Raw genomic sequence first — 26,641 nt, 5'->3', positions numbered from 1 at the left:
TTTGGAAGCCACAATTCCGAAGATTCGTTTCATTTTCCTTTTTATAATTTTCCAATTCTACCAAAAATTAAACATTTATTATGTATATGACAGAAATTTTTTTTGTGGAACCGACTCTTTACGAAAAAATCAGAACAAATTAATTTTTGAACTGCAACATTTTTATCATTTTACAAAACTTTATTTTATAGAAAATAAATTTTTGAAAATAAAAAAAAAATTTAGAAAATAAATTTTTGACAAAATTTTCTATAAAATAAAATTTTTACAAAATTTTCTATAGAAATAAAATTTTTACAAAATTTTCTATAAAATAAAATTTTGACAAAATTTTCTATAGAAATAAAATTTTGACAAAATTTTCTATAGAAATAACATTTTGACAAAATTTTCTATAGAATAAAATTTTGACTATAGAAATAAAATGGTTCGAATCAGCCCATCTGCTAGTCTCACATTCTAGGAAGCATAAAATGGTTTTCGTAATTAGAAGTTGCTTTTCATTTATTTACAGTCATACCGTACATTAACCGAATGACTAAAACAATGGAAACTAATTTGCGTAAAAACTTGTTTAGTTAAAGCCATTAAACTTTTTTTTTAAGTTTTCAATTTTAATTGTAACTTAATAATCCGACGTCCAAGCCGACTACAAGCAGCTTCCGGGACAGGGGTTTTACACGGCAAAAGGAAGGGGAAAGGTAGCAGATATTTTCAAGCACATAAAACTGTCAAAGTTCGCAAAGAAATATCTGGTTTGGCAAGCCATCTGTACCTGTGGCTTGAAAAGCAGCATTTTCATAGCTTCCGGGACTGTCAGTGGTACGCCGCCAACAACGTGCAGGTGGTTCCCAAGGACAAGAACCCTCCCAACACGCTCCGCCCAATTGAGAAATACTGGGCTACTGTCAAGCGGAACCTAAAGAAGACCAAAAAAACTGCTAAGGACGAGCAGCAGTTCAAGGCAAATTGGCTTTCTGCGGCGAAGAAGGTGGACAAGGTGGCTGTACAAAATCTGATGGCAAGCGTGAGGCCCGGCAATTCGGATTTGGAAAAGCGAAAGCCTAACTGAATATTTTTCCTGAATTTTATAGTAATTGAACTTGAAAAAGAAATTTAATTTGATTTTTTAAATAAACGATTTCACCGATTTACACGCGTTTTCCCTTGACCAAATTTTGACCGTATCACCCTTTATTCAATATAATATTCCGATTTTATTGAAAGTTTGCTATCGTCAAATGAGATTCTTTTTTTAAGATCTTTGGAATTTCTTAAATTAAAAATTTCTTCCATTGACGTCATGTTGCTAAGTCATTGTGAACAACGTGTGAATCAGTAGGAAATCATAAATAATACCTAGATTTAGTTAATACCTTTTGTAAGATAAAATAAATTAATTACTTGCTGTAATGCAAACCAAATAAGATTGTAAAAATTGCATTCATTATGGTATGCCTTACACCAGCAAACATCACTAAGTGGATCATAACCTCGAATAAACTAAGATAAGGTAATGCAGTTGAATAGACTGGAATAGAAAGATGCTAGAAAGAACTATCTATAAAAGTAAAGATTGGCTACTGTAGAAGCATTAGTAACGAATCATCAACGAACTCCACTGCATCTAGCAAAAATTCAAAGTAAAAGACAACAAATTATCAATATGAAATTCCTCGTAGTTCTTGGTCTGGTCTGTGCCTTGGGATTGTCTCAGGTTTGTACAGGAATGGGGAATGGGTGTTAAAAAAAACCCAAATGGAATATAATAATAAATATTTCTTATAACAAGAGTTTAGTTGTGGCAATTGAAAGGATTGATAAAAAAATGTTTATATAAAAGAATCAAATATGTGAATTGATTTGAACATAGTTGCCCCAAATGACCTAAGATACAAAATTTCATACTCTCTCTCTCTCTCTCTTTATAGGCCCAAATGAATTATGGCATGGGTATGGGTATGGGCTTTGGCATGGGCATGAAAACCCCATTTGCCGGTATGCTCCCCGGACAATTCTTCCAAACTGTGGTTTTGCAATCAGAAGCTGGAAAACTTTTACTTAGCCCCGATTTACCAGAGGATTTACGTCAACGTGTTCTCGATACAGTGACATTGGCTGAAGAGGGCTTTGCCAATTGCAGTGCCCCCGGGGCTTTGCCATGGATGCAAATTCGTTGCTCTGCCTTCCAATTGCAAAAATCCAAAAACGAATTGAAGGCCATCGAAAACGAAGCTCTTCTCCGTGCTCAAGCTCAAGCTAATGAGGCTGCAACCAATGTTGTTTAATTGGCATACCATCTATGGATACGGCAATGGAGTAGGCTATTAATTCACCGCACTGTAATCTAAATCAGCATTTTTTTGAATATTATTTGAACACACCATTATAATAGAATGTGAATTGAAATAAATGTATTTTAGCATCATAATAAACAATGGACTTTATTTACTATTTTAAAAGAAATAAATTATTTAGAATTGAATTAGATTACTTTTGAATAAATTTTTAATTCAAAATTCCCATTTCCATTTATTCAAGAAATTAAAACCCGATGATCAGCATATATTTTTCTATATCAAAGTATAGTCCCAATTGAAAAGCCTTTAAACTATTGAATTGAATTTTTTAAAGAATAGTAAATTGCAGCTTCTAAATGCCAAAGAAAACAAGTATATACGGCCGTAAGTTCGGCCAGGCCGAATCTTATGTACCCTCCACCATGGTTTGCGTAGAAACTTCTACGAAAGACTGTCATCCACAATCGAATTACTTGGGTTGTGCACGCAGAGAAGGAATATGATCACTTCAAACATGTTTCAAGAGCAAAATGTTATTTTTGTATGGTGACCATGTAACATGTTTGTCACTAAAATGTTATTTTCTCGTCAAATATAACCTGCTTGCCGAAATCAGATACATGTTTTCCGAGAAAATAACATGGTTGCGAAAACCATGTTACATGGTCACCACCCAAAAATAACATTTTGCTCTTAAAAAATGTTTGAGGTGATCATACTCCTTCTGTGGGTGTGGCATCTTAAAGCTTCTTAACATCGTTTTCTAAATTGTGAGTTAGTCCATACGTGGTAGAGAGCCAGAATTGAAATATGGGGGTCGCTTATTTGGGGGCTATATACAATTATGAACTTGATATGGACCTAGTTAGGCATGGTTTTTAACGGCCATATACTAGCACAATGTAGCAAATTTCAACTGATACGGATGAAATTTGCTCTTCTCAGAGGCTCCAAAACCAAATCTCGGGATCGGTTTATATGGGGGCTATATATGATTATGGACTGATATGGACCACTTTTGGCATGGTTGTTAATTATCATATACTAACATCACGTACCAAATTTCAACCAGATCGGATGAATTTTGGTTCTCCAAAAGGCACCGGAGGTCATATGGCCCACAGGTCTTAGCGGTGGAACTGTAGGCCCGAAGATCTCAATGGTAGAACTGTGGGTCAGAAAGTCTCCGTGGGAGACTGATGAACCCATAGTCTCAGTGGTGCAACTGTTGGCCAGAAGGTCTCAGTGGTGGAACTGTAAGCAAGATGGTCACAGTGGGGAACTTTACGCCCGAAAAGAAAAGGTTTCAGTGGTGTAACAGAGGTCAGATGTTCTCAGTGATGACGCTCAGTGGTGGAACTGTAGGCAAGATGGTCACAGTTGGGAATTTTAAGCAAAAAAAAAAAAAAAAGTTTCAGTGGTGTAACAGAGGTCAGATGGTCTCAGTGGTGGAACTGTAGGCAATATGGTCTCAGAGGGGAACACTCACTTGTGCAACTATTGTGCAGAAGGTCTCAATGATGGAACTGAGCTCCGATGGTGTCAGTGGTGCAACTGCTGACCTGAAGATTTCATTGGTGGAATTGTAGGCAGCAAGGTTTCAGTTGTGGAACTGTATGCCCGAAGGTTCAGTGGTGGAACCATAGGCCCAAAGTCTCCATGGTGGTACTGTAGGCTTGAAAGTCTCAGTTTAGAACCAAGGTCTCAGTGTCGGGCAGGGCCGACTATTTTATACTCTGCACCACTTTGTAAATCCACATTTTCGATACTATATCAAATCCGTCAAATGTGTTGGGTTTTTGTCCCAAATACACACAGTTAAATCTGACTCCATCTGAACAAAATGTATAATCTATAGACTTCAAATGTGCAAAATTTCACATAAATCGGACTACAACTTTGACCTGTATATATGGGTGCTTATTTTAAATCTGAACCGATTTCAATAAAATTTAGCACACTTGACTACACTACTAATTGTACTCCTAGTGCAAAATTTAAACCAAATTAGGCAAAAACTCTGGCTTCTGGGGCCATATAAGTCCATATCGGGCGAAATATATATATGGGAGCTATATCTAAATCTGAACTGATTTCAATCAAATTTTGCACATTTGACTATACGACAAAGTGTTATGTTTGTGCAAAATTTCAAGCAAATCAGGGTAAAACTCTGGCTTCCGGGTCCATATAGGTCCATATCGGGCGAAAGATATATATCGTAGCTATATCTAAATCTGAACCGATTTCTTCCAAAATCAATAGGATTCTATTCTGACCCAAAAAACATGAACTTGTGCCAAATTTTAAGGCGATTGGACTTAAACTGCGACGTAGATTTTGATCACAAAAATGTGTTCACAGACAGACGGACGGACGGATAGACGGACATGGCTAGATCGACTCAGAGACCCATCGTGAGCATTATTGCCAAAGACACCATGTGTCTATCTCGTCTCCTTCGGAAACCTTTTTTTTCGGGCGTAAAGTTCCATCACTGAGAGCTTCGTACATAGAGTTCTACCGAATTAAACGAATAATTGAGTTTTTATTTCTAATTAACTCTGTCATTGATACTATAATTTGGATCAATTAGTTTCGTGATTGAACTAATCATTTGTTTTCTGTGTAGTTTGAAGTAACCATCTCTGGGACCAATATTGGACAGATATGAGTCAATTTGTATGTGGTTGCTGGAATAATATTCACTGGTAGGAAAAACACCGTAATATTAACGAAATTTGTCGTAATAATTGAACCAAAGGAACAATTTCATAAATTCATTTTCATTATTGTATTAAAGTTTGTAGTTAACAGCGGTACGTTTAATGATATTATTTAACACTTTAATTAACTATAGTTTAATGAAATGTCCTTTCAGTACACCCAAAGAAAAAATACATTCCTCCGGAACGAAACGAAGTTCCCCTTTCTTATAAATTAATTTCTTTTAGAGCAAATAAATTCGAATTTATGATAAGTGATTCAATGATTGTCCCTAAAATTTGTTATTTGGTTTTGTTATTTGGTTTTTTTTCAGCATCAAATCGAAAATTCGCTTGTATGAAATTTCGTTTGTTAGAAACGAAAACTTTTCTTTTAGTGTATATATCTAAAATTGGACCGATATGTTAGGACCGATATCATAGTACGTTTTGCTTAACATTTCATTATTTTTATAAAGAAGTTTTTGCGAATTTATGGTTATTTAACACTTTTCAAATTTCAACTTTTCGAATTTTTATTCCCACATGAAAACCACTAAAAATATTTCTTCATTTGAAATTCTTCTCCGAGTAATTGCCTCTCTCTTTAAATGGTTCAAACTAATAAATTGTTACGTGGAGCAGAACTTCCACCCACCAACAATGGAGTATTCATAGTGTCTTAATGTGTCATTCATGATGTCTTAATGTGTCTCGTATGCCATTTCGGTCTGGAATGCGGAATATGAGTACACAAATATTTGAGCAGTTAATAAAATGCGTTCCATATTTGCAATTGTGCATTGTAAATGGTTTAATAAAAACTTTGTAATATCTTCCATATGACTAATAGATTGGTATCGGATATACACTTTGGAAAAAAAATATGCAAAAAATTCCTGCCAGATTGGAGCCATGTGTTCGCGTTGATATTAGTTTGTTAACTTTATTACTTTTTTAATAACAAAAATTAAAGATTGTCATGCTAGAACGTATAAAACTCCTGAATATGGCTATGTTGGGACCCACCGTGGTGCAGTGCATGCCCGCCTTGTATACACAAGGTCGTGTGTTCGATTCCTGCTTCGACCGAACACCAAAAAGTTTTTCAGCGGTGGATTATCCCACCTTAGTAATGCTGGTGACATTTCTGAGTGTTTCAAAACTTCTCTAAGTGGTTTCACTGTAATGTGGAACGCCTTTCGGATTCGGCTATAAAAATGAGGTCCCTTGTCATTGAGCTCAACATGGAATCGGGCAGCACTCAGTGATAAGAGGGAAGTTCACGAATGTGGTATCATAATGGACTGAATAGTCTAAGTGAGCCACCTTACCTAACCTAACCTAACCATGGCTATGTTGTGTTCTGAAATTCAAAGTTCGCCAACATAAGCTCGTTTGGTTTTAATTAGTTCACGTTTTAATTAGTTCACGTTTGCTTCCAAAAACATTAGAACTGATTCTAAAAGTGTAGGCCCTATTTGATCGAAATCCATACCGCAGTGGTAGAAAACTTGTAAACTGGTAAGAGCCAAGGATTTACTTCGCTTCCACAAAAGTGGCCGAATTTTCTTTTGGGACAAAATTTTTAGTTCCGGATTTGGTGAGGAATTTTTGTGGGGATTTCTTTTTTTTTCGAAATTTTACATGACGTTTTTATACCCTCCACCATAGATTGGGGGGTATATTAACTTTATCATTCCGTTTTTAACACATCGAAATATTGCTCTAAGACCCCATAAAGTATAAATATTCAGGGTCGTGGTGAAATTCTGAGTCGATCTAAGCATGTCCGTCCGTCCGTCTGTTGAAATCACGCTAACTTCCGAACGAAACAAGCTATCGACTTGAAACTTGGCACAAGTAGTTGTTATTGATGTAGGTCGGATGGTATTGCAAATGGGCCATATCGGTCCACTTTTACGTATAGCCCCCATATAAAGGGACCCCCAGATTTGGCTTGCGGAGCGTCTAAGAGAAGCATATTTCATCCGATCCGGTTTAAATTTGGTAAAGGGTGATACGGTCAAAATTTGGTCAAGGGAAAACGCGTGTAAATCGGTGAAATCGTTTATTTAAAAAATCAAATTAAATTTCTTTTTCAAGTTCAATTATTATAAAATTCAGGAAAAATATTCAGTTAGGCTTTCGCTTTTCCAAATCCGAATTGCCGGGCCTCACGCTTGACACCTGCCATCAGATTTTGTACAGCCACTTTGTCCACCTTCTTCGCCGCAGAAAGCCAGTTTGCCTTGAACTGCTGCTCGTCCTTAGCAGTTTTTATACCCTGCTCCACACTGTGGAACAGGGTATTATAAGTTAGTGCATATGTTTGCAACACCCAGAAGGAGACGAGATAGACACATGGTGTCTTTGGCAAAAATGCTCAGGGTGGGTTCCTGAGTCGATATAGCGATGTCCGTCTGTCCGTCTGTCCGTGAACACATTTTTGTAATCAAAGTCTAGGTCGCAGTTTTAGTCCAATCGACTTCAAATTTGGCACAAGTATGTGTTTTGGCTCAGAATAGATCCCTATTGATTTTGGAAGAAATCGGTTCAGATTTAGATATAGCTCCCATATATATATTTCGCCCGATCTGGACTTATATGGCCCCAGAAGCCAGCGTTTTACCCTAATTTGCTTAAAATTTTGCACAAGAAGAACAGTTAGTACTATAGTCAAGTGTGCCAAATTTTATTGAAATCGGTTCAGATTTAGATATAGCTCCCATATATATCTTTCGCCCGATATGCACTAATATGGACCCAGCAGCCAGAGTTTTATACCGATTTGCTTGAAATTTTGTATTAACATAACACGTAGTCGTGTAGTCAAGTGTGCAAAATTTAATTGAAATCGGTTCAGGTTTAGATATAGCTCCCATATATATCTTTCGCCCGATATGGACTTACATGGCCCCAGAAGCCAGATTTTTGGCCGAATTGGGTTGAAATTTTGCACTAGGAGTACAATTAGTAGTATAGTCAAGTGTGCAAAATTTGATTGAAATCGGTTCAGATTTAGATATAGCTCCTATATATATCTTTCGCCCAATATGGACTAATATGGTCCTAAAAGCTAGATTTTTGACCCAATTTGGTTGAAATTTTGCACAGGGAGTAGATTTGGCATTCTAGCTATGCGTGCCAAATTTGATTGAAATCGGTTCAGATTTATATATAGCTCCCATATATAGCGTTCGCCCGATTTACACTCATATGACCACAGAGGCCAATTTTTTGCTCCGATTTAGTTGAAATTTTGCACAAGGAGTAGAGTTAGCATTGTAGCTATGTGTGCCAAATTTAGTTGAAATCGGTTCAGATTTAGATATAGCTCTCATATATATGTTTTTCTGATTTCGACAAAAATGGTCAAAATACCAACATTTTCCTTGTAAAATCGCCACTGCTTAGTCGAAAAGTTGTAAAACTGACTCTAATTTTCCTAATTTTGTAATACATATATATCGAGCGATAAATCATAAATAAACTTTTGCGAAGTTTCCTTAAAATTGCTTCAGATTTAAATATTTGCCATATATTTTTACTAAAATTGTGTTCCACCCTAGTGCATTAGCCAACTTAAATTTTGAGTCTATAGATTTTGTAAAAGTCTATCAAATTCTGTCCAAATCGAATGATATTTAAATGTATGTATTTGGGACAAATCCTTGTACACTGAAAAAAATATTGTCGTGAAGTCAAAGATTTCATGTCTTTAAAATACGAATACAAATTTTGCTTAGCATAGAAGACGTATTTCTCTAAAATAAAGTTATTTTCCTTGTCTAAAAGTCGATAAACTTTTCGATGAAGTCGTATTGTCCTTATAATTAGGTGATTTGACTTAAAAATGGGTATCTTAACATGAAAGAAAAAATTTATAGGCTAAGGTCAACTTGACTTTAATAATTCAGAAAAATTCTTTAAATTTAATGAAATTGTCTTTAAATTTGTTGTATTTTTGCATCTTGACTACAAAGAAAAAAATCGTTCAAATATAGGACATGTTTTTCAAAACTTTATTTTAAAGAAGTTTTTTACTTCAAACATAGTATAATTTCTACTGGAAGTCGAGTCCTAATTTGGAAAATAAAGTTGCCGTTAACTCGTTTTTAAAACTCGTTTTTAAAAAAGCTGAGAAAGCGAAAAATTAAAATTTGCTTCCTAGAAGCAAGTACACAAAACCTAAATTTAAAAGAGAATTGTGTCTTAAAAGTATCCTTACTTGTATTCTCCGCTTCTTTGGCTCGGAATCAATACCAAATTTTTTAAAGTAAAGACAAAATCTTTGGAACCGAGTATGCTTTTTTTTCAGTGTATATATAGCCCCCAAATACACCATTCTCCAGATTTGACCTCCGGAGCCTCTTGGAGGAGCAAAATTAATCCGATCCGGTTCAATTCGATTGTGGATGGCAGTGTTTAGAAGAAGTTTCTACGCAATTCATGGTGGAGGGTATATAAGCTTCGGCCTGGCCGAACTTACGGCCGTATATACTTGTTTATTTCTAATTTATTCAATGAGCACAGGGGATCGTCAAAATATACAATAGAAAATTTTCCTCCTCTTTATTCCACTGCATACAAAAGCGCTTACTTATAATTTTACTCAGCTTGGCTAAGATATTTTTCCAACATTGTGAAATTATCATGACTGATTTGGCCAATATATCCCACAAATATACCCTGCAAAAAATATGTACGTGGTATTAAAGATTACGCAATTTTCACAATTATAATGACAAATTTCTTTAAAATAATTGAAATTTTAATTAATAGAAACTTTATAAGATTTGCTTCAAAAAATTTTTTTTATTAAATATAGGACACAAGTATTGGAAATTTGCGTCGCTCCAGCAAAGTCGTATGTCTTTGAACTAAGGCAAATTTTCGTTTTTTATTTAAAGAAATCGTCTTTACACGAAATTAAATATTGAATCCTTAGATTTAAGATAAAAACGCTCCAAATATAGACTAAGACTTATTTTGAGGATTTTTTATCTTTGGTTTAAACATTTTTTTGGAATTAAGAAAATATTTTTACTTTGAAGTATCTGTTATAATTGGATTTTTAAACTGGAATTTGCTTGTACGTAAAAAGTTTTATAAATATATCACAGAAAGAGAATAAAAATTCCAATTTTAATTTTATTTTGTTTTTTTTTGCATTTATTGAGTTTCCTGCACAACAAGACTCAAGGTCCTATAATTTACAGTACAGGCATTTGATTGTTTGCGAACAGATTTATATCATAACAAAATTTAATAACATTAATAAATTAAAACTAAATGTAAAATTATGGTTTAAATAAGATAAATGAGTGACGCATGAGGTAAAAAAGAAATGATTTTTTGCTACGAAAATAAAAAGCATAAATAAATAAAATATCAAAATTGAAAGTTAACTTAAACAGGGTCAATTAAATTTTTTTTAAATTTTATTGATCTTAAATTTGATATTATTTTCGACATTTTTTACTTTTTGACAATAAAAACATTAAAACAAGTATATACAGTAGTAAGTTCGGCCGGGCCGAATCTTAAATACCCACCACCATGAATCAAATATAATAGTTTCCTTTGAATATTTCAGGGGGCTTTGATGACAGTTATTTTCCCAAGCAGATCAGTTCAACCAGTACGCTTCCCACAGATAAATGTAAAGATTTTACCTATGAAGACCAGATCAGATTCTGAATTTATAAGAACCATTTTTTGTTTGAGTTTTAGAGGAATCATAAACATCTCTTGTAAGTTTGCAAGAAAATGATGAAATAACGCCTTGATTTGAAATATAAAATCTGTGAATTTTCATCCCAATTATTTAAATGACTACACGCTCACAAAAAATCGCTTCTGTAACATATACTCCCAAACATATTTTGCTTCAAGCATATACATTTTTGGGTATTGCCCAAACATTTATATGTTTGATCTCTTCCAATATATAATATGTTTGAAAGCATATTGGTATAAACAATATATGTTTGGGTAGTCTAAGTTCCAAACATTTTGTATTTTTGCATCCAAATTCAATAATGTTGTCTTCCAAAAAAACAATATGTTATTATGTGAACATATAATATGTTTGGAAGCATTTTGCACCCAAAAATATTATATGCTTAAAAAAAATTCTCCCAAACAATATTGTGCTCAAAATTTTATTTATTTATTTATATATTTACAATCACAATGAATTATGAAAATAAACAGGTAATATAGGTGCTAACAACATAGGTTTTCGACCTGAATGCTCAAAATTTTGTTTCTGCTCAATTGTATATTCCCCCACATCTTTCTCACTTCCACGAGATTTTTTAGTTCTTAACACCTTTTTATGTAATACAAACATTGTAGAAGAAATTATTCAATTGTATGATTTTTTTTTATTTTAATTTTACCTTTTGCCGGACGGGGATTCGAACAGCGGACCACACAGTTTGTAAGGATCAAAGAAGTAGCTGATCAATTGCCCAAGGAAAAATAAAATGTTAATTTTGTAATAACAAGCAACAACCACCAACTTAATTCAATATCGCTCCCTGTTAAATAGCGCTCCAAGCTACTAAACACATATATGTTTATAGGCTATTTCTAAATTAATATATGTTTGCATCCAAGCATATTATATTTACAAACATTTTATGTCCCAAACATAATATGTTCTAACATATTAACATATATGTCCCAAACATGTTATGCTAGTTTATGAACATTATATGCTTGCACTCAAAAATATTGTGTTTAAAAATTTGTGTTCCAAACATATAATGTTTATAGCCAAACATATGAAAAACAGTCTTTTTCATCCGTGTACACCCTCAAAAAAAATCGCTTCTTTAACATATGTTCCAAGCATATTTTGCAGGCATTTGGCACCTTTTTCTGTAATACAAATAATGTTGAAGAAATTATTCACTTTTATAAATTTTTTTAAATTTTACCTTTCGCCTGCACGGAGAATCGAACCGAGGACCATACAGTTTGTAAGCCAACACACTATCCACTGGGCTACGTAGCTGTTATAGTCACCAGTAGATAATTATCGTTTTAAGTTACATTTATATAGCATAGTTTGCAGCGCCCACGAGCCCATGCAAACATAACATTATTTAACAGAAACATACATTTGTTTGCCACGTGGAGCAGTGGTTAGCATGTCTGCCTTGCATGCAAAGGGTCGTGGGTTCAATCCCTGCTCCGACCGAACATTTTTTTGTTTTTTTTTTTAATTTACACATTTATATATATACTATATTAAATTTTTTTAAATGAAACTTCGAAATGTGCGTTATTAAAGATTTGTAGTCAGTAACAGTGCTTGATATAAACGAAATTGACTGATTTTTGGATAAAATATTATTTTTTATTGCAAAAATAACAATATTGTAATAAAAAACTGTTTTTGGACAAAGCTTTAAAATTTGGAAGGAATTCAAAATCTAACAAAAGAAGAACGTGGAGTCGAAGAACGTGGAGTCGAGTATACATAATTTTATAATATAAACATACATTTATTTAGGAGTGAACAGTTTTTTACTAGCATTTAACACCATCGCTCTAAAATTCCTTTTATTTTTCTTTAATAATTCATTTTAAAGAAAATAAACTTTTTAAATTGTTTTAGCTGTAAAACTCGAACTTAATGCCCGCTTTTATATTTGATGGTGTCCGTTAACTCCTCGTGGACTACTTTTTAATAAAGAGGAACTAAAGTTTGTTTTTTTACATTTTACTGTGTAATTTTTCACTATTTCCTCCTTATTTCATTTTACTGTCCCAACTCTAAAAAGTGTATAGTGCCATTTCGCTATTTTTATGAAGACTCCTGATTTCTTTTAACGAACCAAGAAAAAAATTGTGCCCATAATGCCAAAATGATAAACAAAACACATGTCCACACATACATAAAATGCTGCTCTCAAGGCGAAAACATATGCTGTTTGTTTTTCAAATGTCTATTCTCTTGGTTCCGAATGTCTATTCTCTTTATTCAAATTAAATAATATTTAGACTTAAGCATATCAAATTTTTGGCCTTATCATAAAACAGTTTTCCGAAACAACATACAAGCGGTTTCACAGAAATTGTTCTCTTTTGACTCTTTTGCTGTGTTATATTGATATCTTTCGTCAACTCTCCCGGTTTCCATCTCTATTTCTCTCTATACTCTCTCTGTCGCTTTGAATAAAATATCACAACATATGTATGTTTAGTCGAAATTTGTAAATTTATATATGTTTGTATTCACACATATGATTTTTATGAAACATTCATGCCCCAAACATAATATATTCTAACATATTAACATAGATGTCCCAAACATTTAGCGTTAGTTTAGGAACATTACATATTCGCACTTAAATATATTGTGGTTTAAAATCGTGCCCGAAACACATTTTGTTTATATCGGAACATATGAAAAACATATTTTTCTAACAGTGCCCCCTCAAAAAAAAATCGCTTCTTTAACATATGTTCCAAACATATTTTGCAGGAAGCACATATATTATTGGATACTGCCGAAACATTAATATGTTTGTTTTATGTGAACATATTATATGTTTGGAAGCATTTGGAGCCCAAAAATATTATATGCTTGGAAGAATTTTTCCCAAAGACGATTGTGCTCATTCCCTAACATACTCGTAAATTTCACTTCCACGAAATATTTTAGTTCTTGGCCCCTTTTTCTGTAATACAAATAATGTTGAAAATTTTTTTAAATTTTACCTTTCGCCTGCACGGAGAATCGAACCGAGGACCATACAGTTTGTAATCCAACATACTATCCACTGGGCTACGTAGCTGTTATAGTCACCAGTAGATAATTATCGTTATAAGTTACATTTATATAGCATAGTTTGCAGCGCCCACGAGCCCATGCAAACATAACATTATGTAACAGAAACATACATTTGTTTGCCACGTGGAGCAGTGGTTAGCATGTCTGCCTTGCATGCAAAGGGTCGTGGGTTCAATCCCTGCTCCGACCGAACACTTTTTTTAATTTACACATTTATATTTATACTATTTTAAAATGTTTATAATGAAACTTCGAAATGTGGGTTATTAAAGATTTACAGTCAGAAAAGAACAGAGCTTGAAATAAACGAAATTGACTGATTTTTGGATAAAATATTATTTTTTTTATTGCAAAAATAACAATTTTGCAACAAAAAACTGTTTTTGGTACAAAACTTTAAAATTTGGAAGGAATTCAAAAACTCTAACAAAAGAAGAACGTGGAGTCGAGTATAAACATACATAAATAATTTTATAATATAAACATAAATTTATTTAGGCGTGAACAGTTTTTTACTAGCATTTAACACCAACGCTCTATAATGCCTTTTCTTTTTCTTTAATAATTCATTTTAAAGAAAATAAACTTTTTAAATTGTTTTAGCTGCAAAACTCGAACTTAATGCCCGCTTTTAGGTGTCCGTCAAATGCTCTTGGACTACTTATTAATACAGAGGAACTAAACTTTGTTTTTATACATATTACTGTGTAATTTTTCACTATTTCCTCCTTATTTCATTTTACTGTCCCAACTCTAAAAAGAGTATAGTGCCCTTTCGTTATTTTTATGAAGACCCCTGATTTCTTTTAAAGAACCAAGAAAAAAATTGTGCCCATAATGCCAAAATGATAAACAAAACACATGTCCACACATACATCAAATGCTGCTCTCAAGGCGAAAACATATGCTGTTTGTTTTTCAAATGTCTATTCTCTTGGTTCCGAATGTCTTTTCTCTTTATTCAAATTAAATAATATTTAGACTTAAGCATATCAAATGTTTGGCCTTATCATAAAACAGTTTTCCGAAACAACATACAAGCGGTTTCACAGAAATTGTTCTCTTTTGATTCTTTCGCTGTGTTATGTTGATATCTTTCCTCAACTCTCCCGGTTTCCATCTCTATTTCTTCCTCCACACTCTCTCTGTCGCTTTGAATAAAATATCACAACATATATATGTTTAGTCGAAATTTGTAAATTTATATATGTTAGCATTCACACATATAATTTTTATGAAACATTAATGCCCCAAACATAATATATTCTAACATATTAATATAGATGTCCCAAACATTTAGTGTTAGTTTAGGAACATTACATGCTTGCACTTAAATATATTGTGTTTTAAAATTATGCCCGAAACACATTTTGTTTATATCGAAACATATGAAAAACATATTTTTCTAACAGTGTACGGATTATAGAAGCCCAAGAAGTAAAATCGGGAGATCGGTCTATATGGGGGCTATATCAAAACAAGAACCGGTACACACCATTTTCGACACACGTTTTTATGGACCTAGAATACCTGTAGATTTCAAATTTCAGGCAAATTGGGTAAAAACTACAGATTCTAGAAGCCCAAGAAGTAAAATCCGGAGATTGGTCGGTATGGGGCTACATCAAAACATGGACCGGTACTCACTATTTTCGACACACGTCTTTATGGACCTACAATAACTATAGATTTCCATTTCAGGCAAATTGGGTAAAAACTACGGATTCTAAAATCCCAAGAAGTAAAATCGGGAGATCGGTCTATATGGAGGCTATATCAAAACATGGACCGATACACCCCATTTTTGGCACACCTCTTTATGGTTCTAGAATACCTCTAGATTTCCAATTTCAGGCAAATCGGATAGAAAATACACTTTCTAGACGCCCAAGAAGCAAAATCGGGAAATCGCTCCATATGGGGGCTATACCAAAGCATGGACCGATAGACACCATTTTCGGTATACTTTTTGATGGTTCTAAAATACCTTTAGATTTCCAATTTCAGGCAAATTGGATAAAAACTACGGGTTTTAAAAGCCCAAGACCCCAAATCGGGAAGGCGGTTTATATGGGGACTATATCTAAACTTGGACCGATATAGCCCACCTTTGATCTTGACCTGCCTGCAAACAAAAGACGAATCTGTGCCAAATTTCAGGACGATAGCGCCATTATTGAATGCTGTAGCGTGATTACAAGAGACAGACATACGGACTTGCTTATATCGTCTTAGAATTTCTCCCTGATCAAGAATATATATACTTTATATAGTCGGAAATCGATATTTCGATGAGTTACAAACGGAATGACAAACTTATTATACCCCCGTCACCATTCTATAGTGGTGGGTATAAAAATAAATATATAACACGTCTTACTTTCTTGCATTACATATCATCCACCCTGTATATTGGGTCTGCAGATTCCCTGCAGATTCTAGGCCGTACATTACATATTTCGGTCCGTATCTGTTATAATTTAGAATTTTTAACCTTATATTTATTTGTACATGAATACCCTTGTTGATATATTGCAAAAAGAAAACGAAAATTCGATAAGTCAGAGATACATACGAGTATATCCAGATAGCTACCTAAAAATGTCTTTATTTGAAAGAGGCAGCATCCTTAAGGAGGGCCAAAATCTTTGGATCCAAGTAAACTTTTTTCAGTGTGGGTTTTTTTTACACATCTCGTATTTTATGCAATAACTTTTGCAAGTTTACCAACTGTTGCCAAGGGTCATTATTAAAGGGCGACAGATAGTATTTTTCCTTTATTGACAAACAATTACCTTGTTTGTGATAAGACTTTTTAATTGCAATTTTCAAATAAAAATCCCGTCTTTATGTAACCCACCCTATAATTACTATCACCTCAGTGTAATAAAATAGTAATGAGTAATAGGAGTAAGTAAGGGTACATTCACACTGGACAAATATTTCACAAAAAAAAGAACTTAAACAATTTTCTCAAAAATTTCCAAAATCAGTAATCATTTATAGTCAACTCTCTATTATATTAAATTTTTGGAAATTTCGTTTCAGAAATATTTTTTTGTTTGTTTTATTATGTGGTATATCTAACACCTCCAATCATTGTTGATATTGTGAAAATAAAGAAAAAAAAATATCACAAAAATAAACATATACAAATTGTAAATACTTCCCACAAAAAAAAATGATGTCGCTGATGATGATGATGCTCTAGCCCGCAATCTCAGATATCTTATCTTAAACTAATTTGATAATTCGAATATAAAAAAAAAATAATAGCAACATTTTCTACACGCCTTAAGACTATCATCAACAATGGGGTGTAAACGATTCTGTCAGTCTATTTAAATTAAGTCTAAGACTAACAACCAAAGCGGCTAGCAATAGAAGAAAATAGCAAATCAAAATACGAAAGCAACCACAATGTTTAAAAGTTCAGCCATATTTTTGATCATTTCTGTGGTAAATATAAACTAATTAAAAATAGTGGTATATGATGAAATTCTATTTTATAAAAAAAATATATGAAGCGGATTATAATGTGGTAAAACGGATTTGCAAAATGAAACGTAGTAATACTCGTATAAATAATAGGTGGATTTTAATTTACAATTTTAAAAATACCGAATGGATTATTAGAAAATTTTAAGCAACTTTAGTATAACACAATTTTAGAAGAATATTACATATTTTTACACTGTCAAAAAATATTGTCGTGAACACAATGATTTGATAATTCTTAAAAAACAAATATGAATTTTGCTTACCTTGGAAGGCACATTTCTCCGATACAAAATTGTTTTCCTTGACCAAAAACTCGATAAAATTTTCGATTGAGAAGTTTGTCCTTAGAGTTAGCGAACCATTGCACCACGAGAGCCACCAAAAACCAACCAAATTAAAAAATCTCATTTTCTTTGATCAAATTTTTGTGGTTAGTATAAAAAATTTTGTTTTGATTCGAAAGAAATGTTTCATATTGAATTTCTAGAAAATTTTGTTAAAATTTTATTTCTACAGAAAATGGTGTAAAATTGTTATCTCTGTAGAAAATTTTGTCAACATTTTTTATTTCTATAGAAAATGTTGTCAAATTTATTTCTATAGAAAATTTTGTCATATTTATTTCTATAGAAACATTTTATAGAAAATTTTTGCAAAAAAACATTTTATAGAAAAATTTTATTTCTAGATACATTTTTTTCAAAATTTTATTTCTATAGAAAAATTTTGCAAAATTTTAGTTTTAAAGAAAACTTTTGCAAAATTGTTGTTGTTTTTTTTATTTCAGAGGGAAAGAATGTTTGTCAAATTTATTTGGGCAAAGCCCTATAGACTGCAAGATGGTTGGATGGACGCACGTTTCGGAATTACCACATTTCTCATCAGCATCCTCTACTTGCAGCAAAACTATAATAAAGAATAAATTCATGCAGTTCATTAAACCCAACAATGAACCACACTTGAACCTACCGAAAAAAGGTTTTACATAAGTTCGTACAAACATATCTCTTTTCCGTTGCCACCGTCAAATCATCGATTTGAGTGCAGTTGGCTGGGTTTATTTTGAGCGTGCTTCCTCTTCTTTCATTCGTTTTGGTTTGTTATTGTTGGTTTTGTTCTTTAATTATTGTTGTGGTTTTTTTTTTTTTATTTCAGCTTAAAACCATGCATTGACTTAACAACAAGTGTAGCTTAACCAACAGACGAAAAGAATGTTTGTCAAATCTATTTGGGCAAAGCCCTATAGACTGCAAGATGGTTGGATGGACGCACGTTTCGGAATTACCACATTCCTCATCAGCATCCTCTACTTATTTCGCCATAAGCCGGCTATCATGTAAAACCTTTTTTCGGAAGGTTCAAGTGTGGTTCATCGTTGGGTTTAATGAACTGCCTGAATTTATTCTGATAATTGGTTGATAGTTTTGCTGCAAGTAGAGGATGCTGATGAGGAATGTGGTAATTCCGAAACGTGCATCTATCCAACCATCTTGCAGTATATAGGGCTTTGCCCAAATAAATTTGACAAACATTCTTTTCATCTGTTGGTTAAGCTACACTTGTAGTTTAGTCAATGCATGGTTTTAAGCTGAAATAAAAAAACAAGTATATACGACCGTAAGTTCGGCCAGGCCGAAGCTTATGTACCCTCCACCATGGACTGCGTAGAAACATCTTCTAAACCCTGCCATCCACAATCGAATTGAACCGGATCGGATGAATTTTGCTCCTCCAAGAGGCTCCGGAGGTCAAATCTGGAGAATTGTTTATAGCCCACATATAAACCATATATAATTATGCACCGATATGGACCAATTTTGGTATGGTTGTTAGCGGCCATATACTAATACCATGTTCCAAATTTGAACCGGATCGGATGAATTTTGCTCCTCCAAGATGCTCCGAAAGCCAAATGTGGGGATCGGTTTATATGGCGGCTATATATAATAGTGAACCGATGTGGACCAATTTTTGCATGTATATTAGAAACCATATACTAACACACGTTCCGCATTTGAACCGGATCGGATTAATTTTGCTCCTCCAGGAGGCTCCGGAGGTCAAATCTGGAGAAAGGTTTATATGGGGGCTATATATAATTATGCACCGATATGAACCAATTTTAGCATGGTTTTAGCGACCATATACCAACAGCATGCACCAATTTTCAGCCGGATCGGATGAAATGTGCTTTTCTTTGAGGCTCCGCAAGCCAAATCTGGGGATCGGTTAATATGGGGGCTATATATAATTATGGACCGATGTGGACCAATTTGTGCATGGTTGTTAGAGACCATATACCAAATTTCTGCCGGATCGGGTGAAATTTGCTTCTCTTTAAGGCTCCGCAACCAAATCTGGGGATCGGTTTATATGGGGGCTATTTATAATTATGGACCGATATGGACCAATTTTAGCATGATTTTTAGAGACCATATACTAACACCATGTACCAAATTTCAGCAAGATCGGATGAAATTTGCTTCTCTTTGAGGTCCGCAAGCCAAATCTGGGGATCGGTTTATATGGGGGCTATACATAATTATGAACCGATATGAACCAATTTTTGCATGGTTGTTAGAGACCATATACCAACACCATGTACAAAATTTCAGCCGGATCGGATGAAATATGCTCCTGTTAGAGGCTCCGCAAGCCAAATCTGAGGGTCCGTTTATATGGGGGCTATACGTAAAAGTGATTCGATATGGCCCATTTGCAATACCATCTGACCTACATTAATAACAACTACTTGTGCCAAGTTTCAAGTCGATAGCTTATTTCGTTCGGAAGTTAGCGTGATTTCAACAGGTGGACGGACGAACAGACGGACGGACATGCTTAGATCGACTCAGAATTTCACCACGACCCAGAATATATATATATATATATATATATTTTAGGGGTCTTAGAGAAATATTTCGATGTGTTACAAACGGAATGACAAAGTTAATATACCCCCATCCTATGGTGGAGGGTATAAAAATGTTGTCTTATTCGAAAGAAATGTTGCATATTTAATTTATAGAAAATTTTGTCAAAATTTTATTTCTACAGAAAATGTTGTAAAAATTTTATCTCTGTAGAAAATTTTGTCAAAATTTTATTTCTATAGAAAATATTGTCATATTTATTTCTAAAGACACATTTTATAGAAAGTTTGTGCAAATTGTTATTTTTATAGAAAATTTTTGCAACATTTTATTTTTAGAGACAACTTTTTCAAAATTTTATTTCTAGAGAAAATTTTTTCAAAATTTTATTTCTATAGAAAAATTTTGCAAAATTTTAATTTTAAAGAAAAATTTTATTTTAATTTTGTTAAAATTTTATTTCTATAGAAAATATCTACCAAAACGATGAAGAATTCTACCAATCTACCAAACAGTAAAACATCTACCATTTTTGGTAGAATTCTACCCACTGTGGCAACCGTGGGTGCAATCCCTGCTTCAACCTGACATCAGAAAGTTCACTGCAATGCTAAACGACACCCCTTGTCATTGAGCTAAATATGGAATTGGACAGAACCCTGTGCTAAGAGAGAAGTTCACCACTGTGGTATCACAATGGACTGAATAGGCTAAGTGAGCCTATTCAGTCCATCAGTCTGCCAAACTTAATCTAAGCTAATCAAAATGACTATCATTATATAAAGGAAAAGTCCCATGAACTGAACACAATCTGACCTAAAAAATACGAAATAACTAAATAAATATTATTGAAAAAGTCCTTAAATTCGACCATTTTTATATCCTCCACACAACTTTGTGTGGCAGACACAACCAATATGGAATGCAAGCACATGTATACACAACATTTGCCCTTATTTAATTCGCTCACTGTGTTAGGTTGATGTCCTTCTTTATCTATCTTCTTTGCCAACTTGAGGAAGTTCTTTTAATTGTTTATTTTATTTCACCCTTTTTTTTCATGTTCTTAATGGGTAATTTTACCATTTTTGTTTCAAATAGGTTAAAAACAGAGTAAGAAATAATAAAATGATACAACTTGTTTAAATTTTGTCGAAAATTTTTCTAAACTCATTCTAGAAAACTTGCGAATTTTTGAAAATATTTGGGATCAAACGTTTCAGACAAGCGTTAGAGTACATAAAAAAAAATTACAAAATATTTTAAAAATTAATTATTTATAAAAATATTACAATATTTTTTAATTCACATCCAAAACACTGAATTCAGATACACCTTTGAAAAGTGATGAAAATTCAGTGCAATGGATGTTGAAAACGTGGGCATCCGTCCTATGACAAGCCCATGTTAAATTCATTGCTTCCGTGCTAATTTTGCATGATTTCCGGATCCAAAAAGAAAATTTTCACCGATCCGATAGAAATTTGACACGTGATGTTAGTAAATTCTTTTGTATAGCTTATAAAATTATAACTATGTTCTTAATCAAATTGAAGATTTTACGACTATGACAAGGTCGTCAGTCGAATTATCTAAATTAAATTTCATTATGTTACACACAAATACAATTTTGCAAAATGTTTAAAAATGAAAAGTATTTATGAAAACTCTGTTAAGATTAATTTCCAATAATTCACTGCGGATTTCAAGTATCCAATAAGGTTTTTCCAATCCATATCATGTCTTCCATTTAGTAAGTTGATGATTTCTGTTAGGCTCAATACTGGTTTTTTAAAGAAGCATATCCTGTAATTAATGAATATTTGGCATTTGCCGAGGAAATGCTGTAGAGTTTCTTTTTCCTGTAAATTGCATAGTGTGCAGATTTCACTGCCTTCTCTCAAGACAAAAGGGGCATTTCCATTAAGCCGGATTAGGTCCGAGCGTGCTTTAAATATCCATGCTATATCGCTTTGAGTATACCACTGATTTATATATAGCCTACCTCTGGTGTGATCAAGTAGTCTATATATTCGCGACTGACTTTCAACAGCTTTTCTAAAATTTGTGCTTGCATCGTTTATTTCAAGTCGTCTTAATATTGATTCACTGAATGTTATCCAATCCATTTCCGACGTTGTCGATTGGAGCGAGTTAATACCCAGATTATATGCCATATCCTTTAAACTTTTAGCCCAAAACAAATTTTTAGCGATTATGATTTTTTTTAATATATGAGGTAAACGATTGGAACCATATCTAAATAGTGTTTTCTTTATGTATTGTAAGTGCAGTTCTAGCGTATGTAGATGCCCACTTTTAATTCCAAATTCTATTTCTATTGTATAATTGGGTGTTGTATCTGGTAGTTTCAATACTCGTTTTATGAAATAACGTTGTAGTCTATCAACTTGGTCGAAATAACTGAATCCCCATATTTGAGCTGAGTATGACTGAATTGATCTGCACACTGCCATAAATAGGTTCCACTTGCTATGCAGCGAAATATTAGGTGCATTGAGAAAATTTTGCCACGTCATTTGTATTGCACGTTTGGCTTGATTATTTCTATTTTCAATGTGCTTTCTAAAAGACAGTTTAGGGGTTAATACTACTCCTAAGTAATTATATTCCGAGACTATTTCAATATCTTGCCCATTTAGTTTCCATTTTTCGTCCCGTGCTAGTCGTCCCCCTTTGCTAAACACCATCATTTTTGATTTACTCATATTCACCTTCATACTCCACATTTGACAATAACATTCTAATTTGCTTATCATACTCCTCATAACGTCAGGATCATCCGCCAATACCACAATATCGTCTGCATACAATAGTATCCTGATGTTGTGCCCATTTATGTTAATACCTCCCATCAGGCTATCGTGCAAGTCATTTATATAAAGGGCAAAGTCATTTATATAGTAGTATATGTCCTCTAGGTTAGGTTAGGGGGCAGCCCGATGTATCAGGCTCACTTAGACTATTCTGTCCATTGTGATATCACTGAGTGCGGTCAGATTCCACTTAGAGAAGCTTTGAAACACTCCGAAATGTCACCAGCATTACTGAGGTGGGATAATCCACCGCTGAAAAACTTTTTGGTGTTCGGTCGAAACAGGAATCGAACCTACGACCTTGTGTATATAAGGCGGGCATGCCAACCATTGCACCAAGGTGGCTCCCATATGTCCTCTAACAACCATATAGCACTTATACAAACCGATTCCCAGATTTGACTTCCGGAGTCTCATTGAGGGGCAAATTACATCCGATCTCGTTGTACGTGGTGTTAGTAAATTTAAATTGGTCCATATCGGTTCATAAAAACTCTTGGAGGAGCAAATTTCGTACGAGCCGGTTTAAAGAGTGTCTGCTTCCTAAGTACTGTGCAAAAATTGGTTGACATCGGTTCATAATCCCAGCAAAAAAATGGAAGTTCTTCTAAAGGCACAACTTTAAAAGCACTTCCAAAAATGTCATCCCAAAGATGTTCTTTATTTTTTAACTGCACAGGAAGTTCATTTGAGTCTATTTTTTTATACCCTCCACCATAGGATGGGGGTATATTAACTTTGTCATTCCGTTTGTAACACATCGAAATATTGCTCTAAGACCCCATAAAGTATATATATTCTGAGTCGTGGTGAAATTCTGAGTCGATCTAAGCATGTCCGTCCGTCCGTCCGTCTGTCCGTCCGTCTGTGGAAATCACGCTAACTTCCGAACGAAACTAGCTATCGACTTGACACTTGGCACAAGTAGTTGTTATTGATTGTTATTGATGATGGTATTGAAAATGGGCCATATCGGCCCACGTTTACGTATAGCCCCCATATAAACCGATCCCCAAATTTGGCTTGCGGAGCCTTCCGGAGCAGCAAAATTCATCCGATCCGGTTGAAATTTGGTACGTGGTCTAAGTATACGGTCTCTAACAACCATGCAAAAATTGGTCCATATCGGTCCATAATTATATATAGCCCCCATATAAACCGATCCCCAGATTTGACCTCCAGAGCCTCTTGGAGGGGTAAAATTCATCCGATCCGGTTGAAATTTGGTACCTGATGTTAGTATACGGTCTCTAACAACCATGCAAAAATTGGTCCATATCGGTCCATAAATATATATAGCTCCCATATAAACCGATCCCCAGATTTGACCTCCGGAGCCTCTTGGAGGAGCAAACTTCATCCTACCCGATTGAAATTTGGTACGTGGTGTTAGTATATGGTCTTTAACAACCATGCAAAAACTGGTCCATATCGGTCCATAATTATATATAGCTCCCATATAAACCGATCCCCAGATTTGACCTCCGGAGCCTCTTGGAGGGGCAAAATTCATCCTATCCGTTTGAAATTGGGTACCTGATGTTAGTATACGGTCTCTAACAAGCATGCAAAAATTGGTCCATATCGGTCCATAATTATATATAGCTCCCATATAAACCGATCCCCAGATTTGAACTCTGGAGCCTCTTGGATGAGCAAAATTCATCCGATCCAATTGAAATTTGGTACGTGGTGTTAGTATATGGTCTCTAACAACCATGCAAAAATTGGTCCGTATCGGTCCATAATTATATATAGCTCCCATATAAACCGATCCCCAGATTTGACCTCCGGAGCCTCTTGGAGGAGCAAAAGTCATCCGATGCGTTTGAAATTGGGTACATTTCGTTAGTATATGGCCTCTAACAGCCATGTAAAAATTGTCAAATTTTATTACTATGGAAAGTTTTGTCAAAATTTCATTTCTATAGAAAGTTTTTTGAAAAATTGCGATTTTTTGAAAATATTTGATGTAAAACATTCCAAATAAAAATGCATTAAAAATCATAAAAAATTTTAAAAATTATTTATTCGTCAAAATATCACAAAATTTCTTTATTCACGTCCAAAACACTGGATTCGCATAACACCTTGGGAAGTGATGCAAATTCAGTGCAACGGCTGTTGAAATGGTGGACATCCGTCCAATGACAAGTCCATGTTAATTTCATCGCTTCTGTGTCAATTTTACACCACTTCCGGATCCAAAAAGAACATTTTCACTACTTTTTTGGCGACGCTTTTTTTGCTGGGATGCTTTAGAAATCCCTTGGATGAAAAAATTTCATCAGATCCAGTTGCAATTTCCAAAAATTGGTCCACAATGTTTCATAATTATATAGCCTTAATATAAACCGGTCCCCAGATTTTACTTCTGGAGTAAAGAAAGAAGAAATTTCATGCGATCCGAATGAAATTTTGCCCTCTAATTACCGAGCGAAAATTGGTTCATAGTGGTTCATAATTATTGATGGACTTTTACATACGCATCGACCATGTACTATTTACTAAAATTTTGTACGCAATCCATGGTACATAAAATTTAGCATGGCAGAACGTTCGGTCGTATTTACATGTTAACTTTAACTGGCGACAGAAAAATCTCATCCATGACCATCAAAATATTTTATTCCTTACTTAATATTCTTTCTTTCTTTCGTCTTTCTAGATTTTACATCATTCTCCCGCAATTAGATCCGAAGATGGATTCCTAAGTATTTCCTCTCCTGCTGATCAAGATATTCAAGAAGCCAAAGAGTTTTCGGATGCCATTATAGGTACGGTTCAGCAATACATCCAATACCAATTGCCGCCACAAGGAAAAGCTGAAGGAGAAGAAATTCTAAAGCATATTCAGCAAGGACTTACTAATTGCGATAGTTTATTGCAATCGGTGGTCAATATCTGGGAATATAAACAATGTGCCAGTGCTTTGCGTCGTGATGCAATGTCTTCGTTGGCTTTGTTACAAGAAAAATATCGGCCATATTCGGCATCCTCTGCAACAAGAGCAACATTATTTTGGTAAATCAATATATGTATAGATAGATGTCGATAGTATGTATATAAAGGAGGAAACATGGAAATAAATATTCTGTGATTTGAAATTGTTTAATAAAATATGCAAAAGTCAAAAATATCTATTTAAGGAAATTTATGAACAAAAACATAAATGATAATAAAGATTATATGAGAAAATTTAATTAAACATTTATTAGAATTAAAGCTCATTTACTTGTTTTTTTATAATAATTTTTTAATGTAATTTGAATTCTTCGATAAGGTCGAAAAATTTTTAAATCAAGTCAATGTGACGTACACAAACAAGAACCAGCACAGGGATACAAACCATTTTTTTGCAATAAAAATGTGAAAAAGTTAAATAGTTCTCTTGAGACATTTTTGGGGCGATCATATTCCTTCTCTGGATGTGGGAGTCCTATAAATAAAATCGGGTTATTGGTCTGTAAGGTAGCTATATCGAAAGATTGATCGAACTCCTTCTTCAGGCTCATACAGTCGACTGCCACGATTCATAACCTGTCACAATGTCATAGTCGTGTTTCGAAAAACCGCGATCGTATTTTGGGAGCATTTAGAGCGATTAAAAAGT

At 34.0% G+C, this 26,641-nt stretch overlaps 2 protein-coding genes across 2 annotated transcripts; both read left to right on the top strand.

Annotated features, from left to right (window-relative positions):
- Positions 1–1,558: 1,558 nt before the first annotated feature.
- Positions 1,559–2,438, top strand: LOC142236554 (uncharacterized). Its single transcript, XM_075307812.1, has 2 exons — positions 1,559–1,717; positions 1,932–2,438. The coding sequence occupies exons 1-2, from the start codon at positions 1,667–1,669 to the stop codon at positions 2,286–2,288; spliced, it is 408 nt and encodes a 135-aa protein (XP_075163927.1). The 5' UTR covers positions 1,559–1,666; the 3' UTR covers positions 2,289–2,438.
- A 14,679-nt stretch (positions 2,439–17,117) lies between these two features.
- LOC142236469 (uncharacterized) lies at positions 17,118–26,236 on the top strand. Its single transcript, XM_075307715.1, has 2 exons — positions 17,118–17,276; positions 25,697–26,236. Exons 1-2 carry the CDS (start codon positions 17,238–17,240, stop codon positions 26,054–26,056), a joined length of 399 nt encoding a protein of 132 aa, XP_075163830.1. The 5' UTR covers positions 17,118–17,237; the 3' UTR covers positions 26,057–26,236.
- The last annotated feature ends 405 nt before the right edge of the window (positions 26,237–26,641 follow it).

The sequence above is a fragment of the Haematobia irritans genome, chromosome 1, assembly GCF_050003625.1.
Source record: "Haematobia irritans isolate KBUSLIRL chromosome 1, ASM5000362v1, whole genome shotgun sequence".
NCBI classification, from domain to species: domain Eukaryota; kingdom Metazoa; phylum Arthropoda; class Insecta; order Diptera; family Muscidae; genus Haematobia; species Haematobia irritans.
This window is presented reverse-complemented; position numbering and strand designations above follow the sequence as displayed.

Excerpts from the sequence above, each read along its gene's own strand:
- LOC142236469 (XM_075307715.1), top strand. The coding sequence starts at position 17,238 with ATGTTTAAAAGTTCAGCCATATTTTTGATCATTTCTGTG. Across the intron at positions 17,277-25,696 it reads TATTTTTGATCATTTCTGTG|ATTTTACATCATTCTCCCGC; the intron begins GTAAATATAAAC and ends TCGTCTTTCTAG.
- LOC142236554 (XM_075307812.1), top strand. The coding sequence starts at position 1,667 with ATGAAATTCCTCGTAGTTCTTGGTCTGGTCTGTGCCTTGGGATTGTCT. Across the intron at positions 1,718-1,931 it reads GTGCCTTGGGATTGTCTCAG|GCCCAAATGAATTATGGCAT; the intron begins GTTTGTACAGGA and ends CTCTCTTTATAG.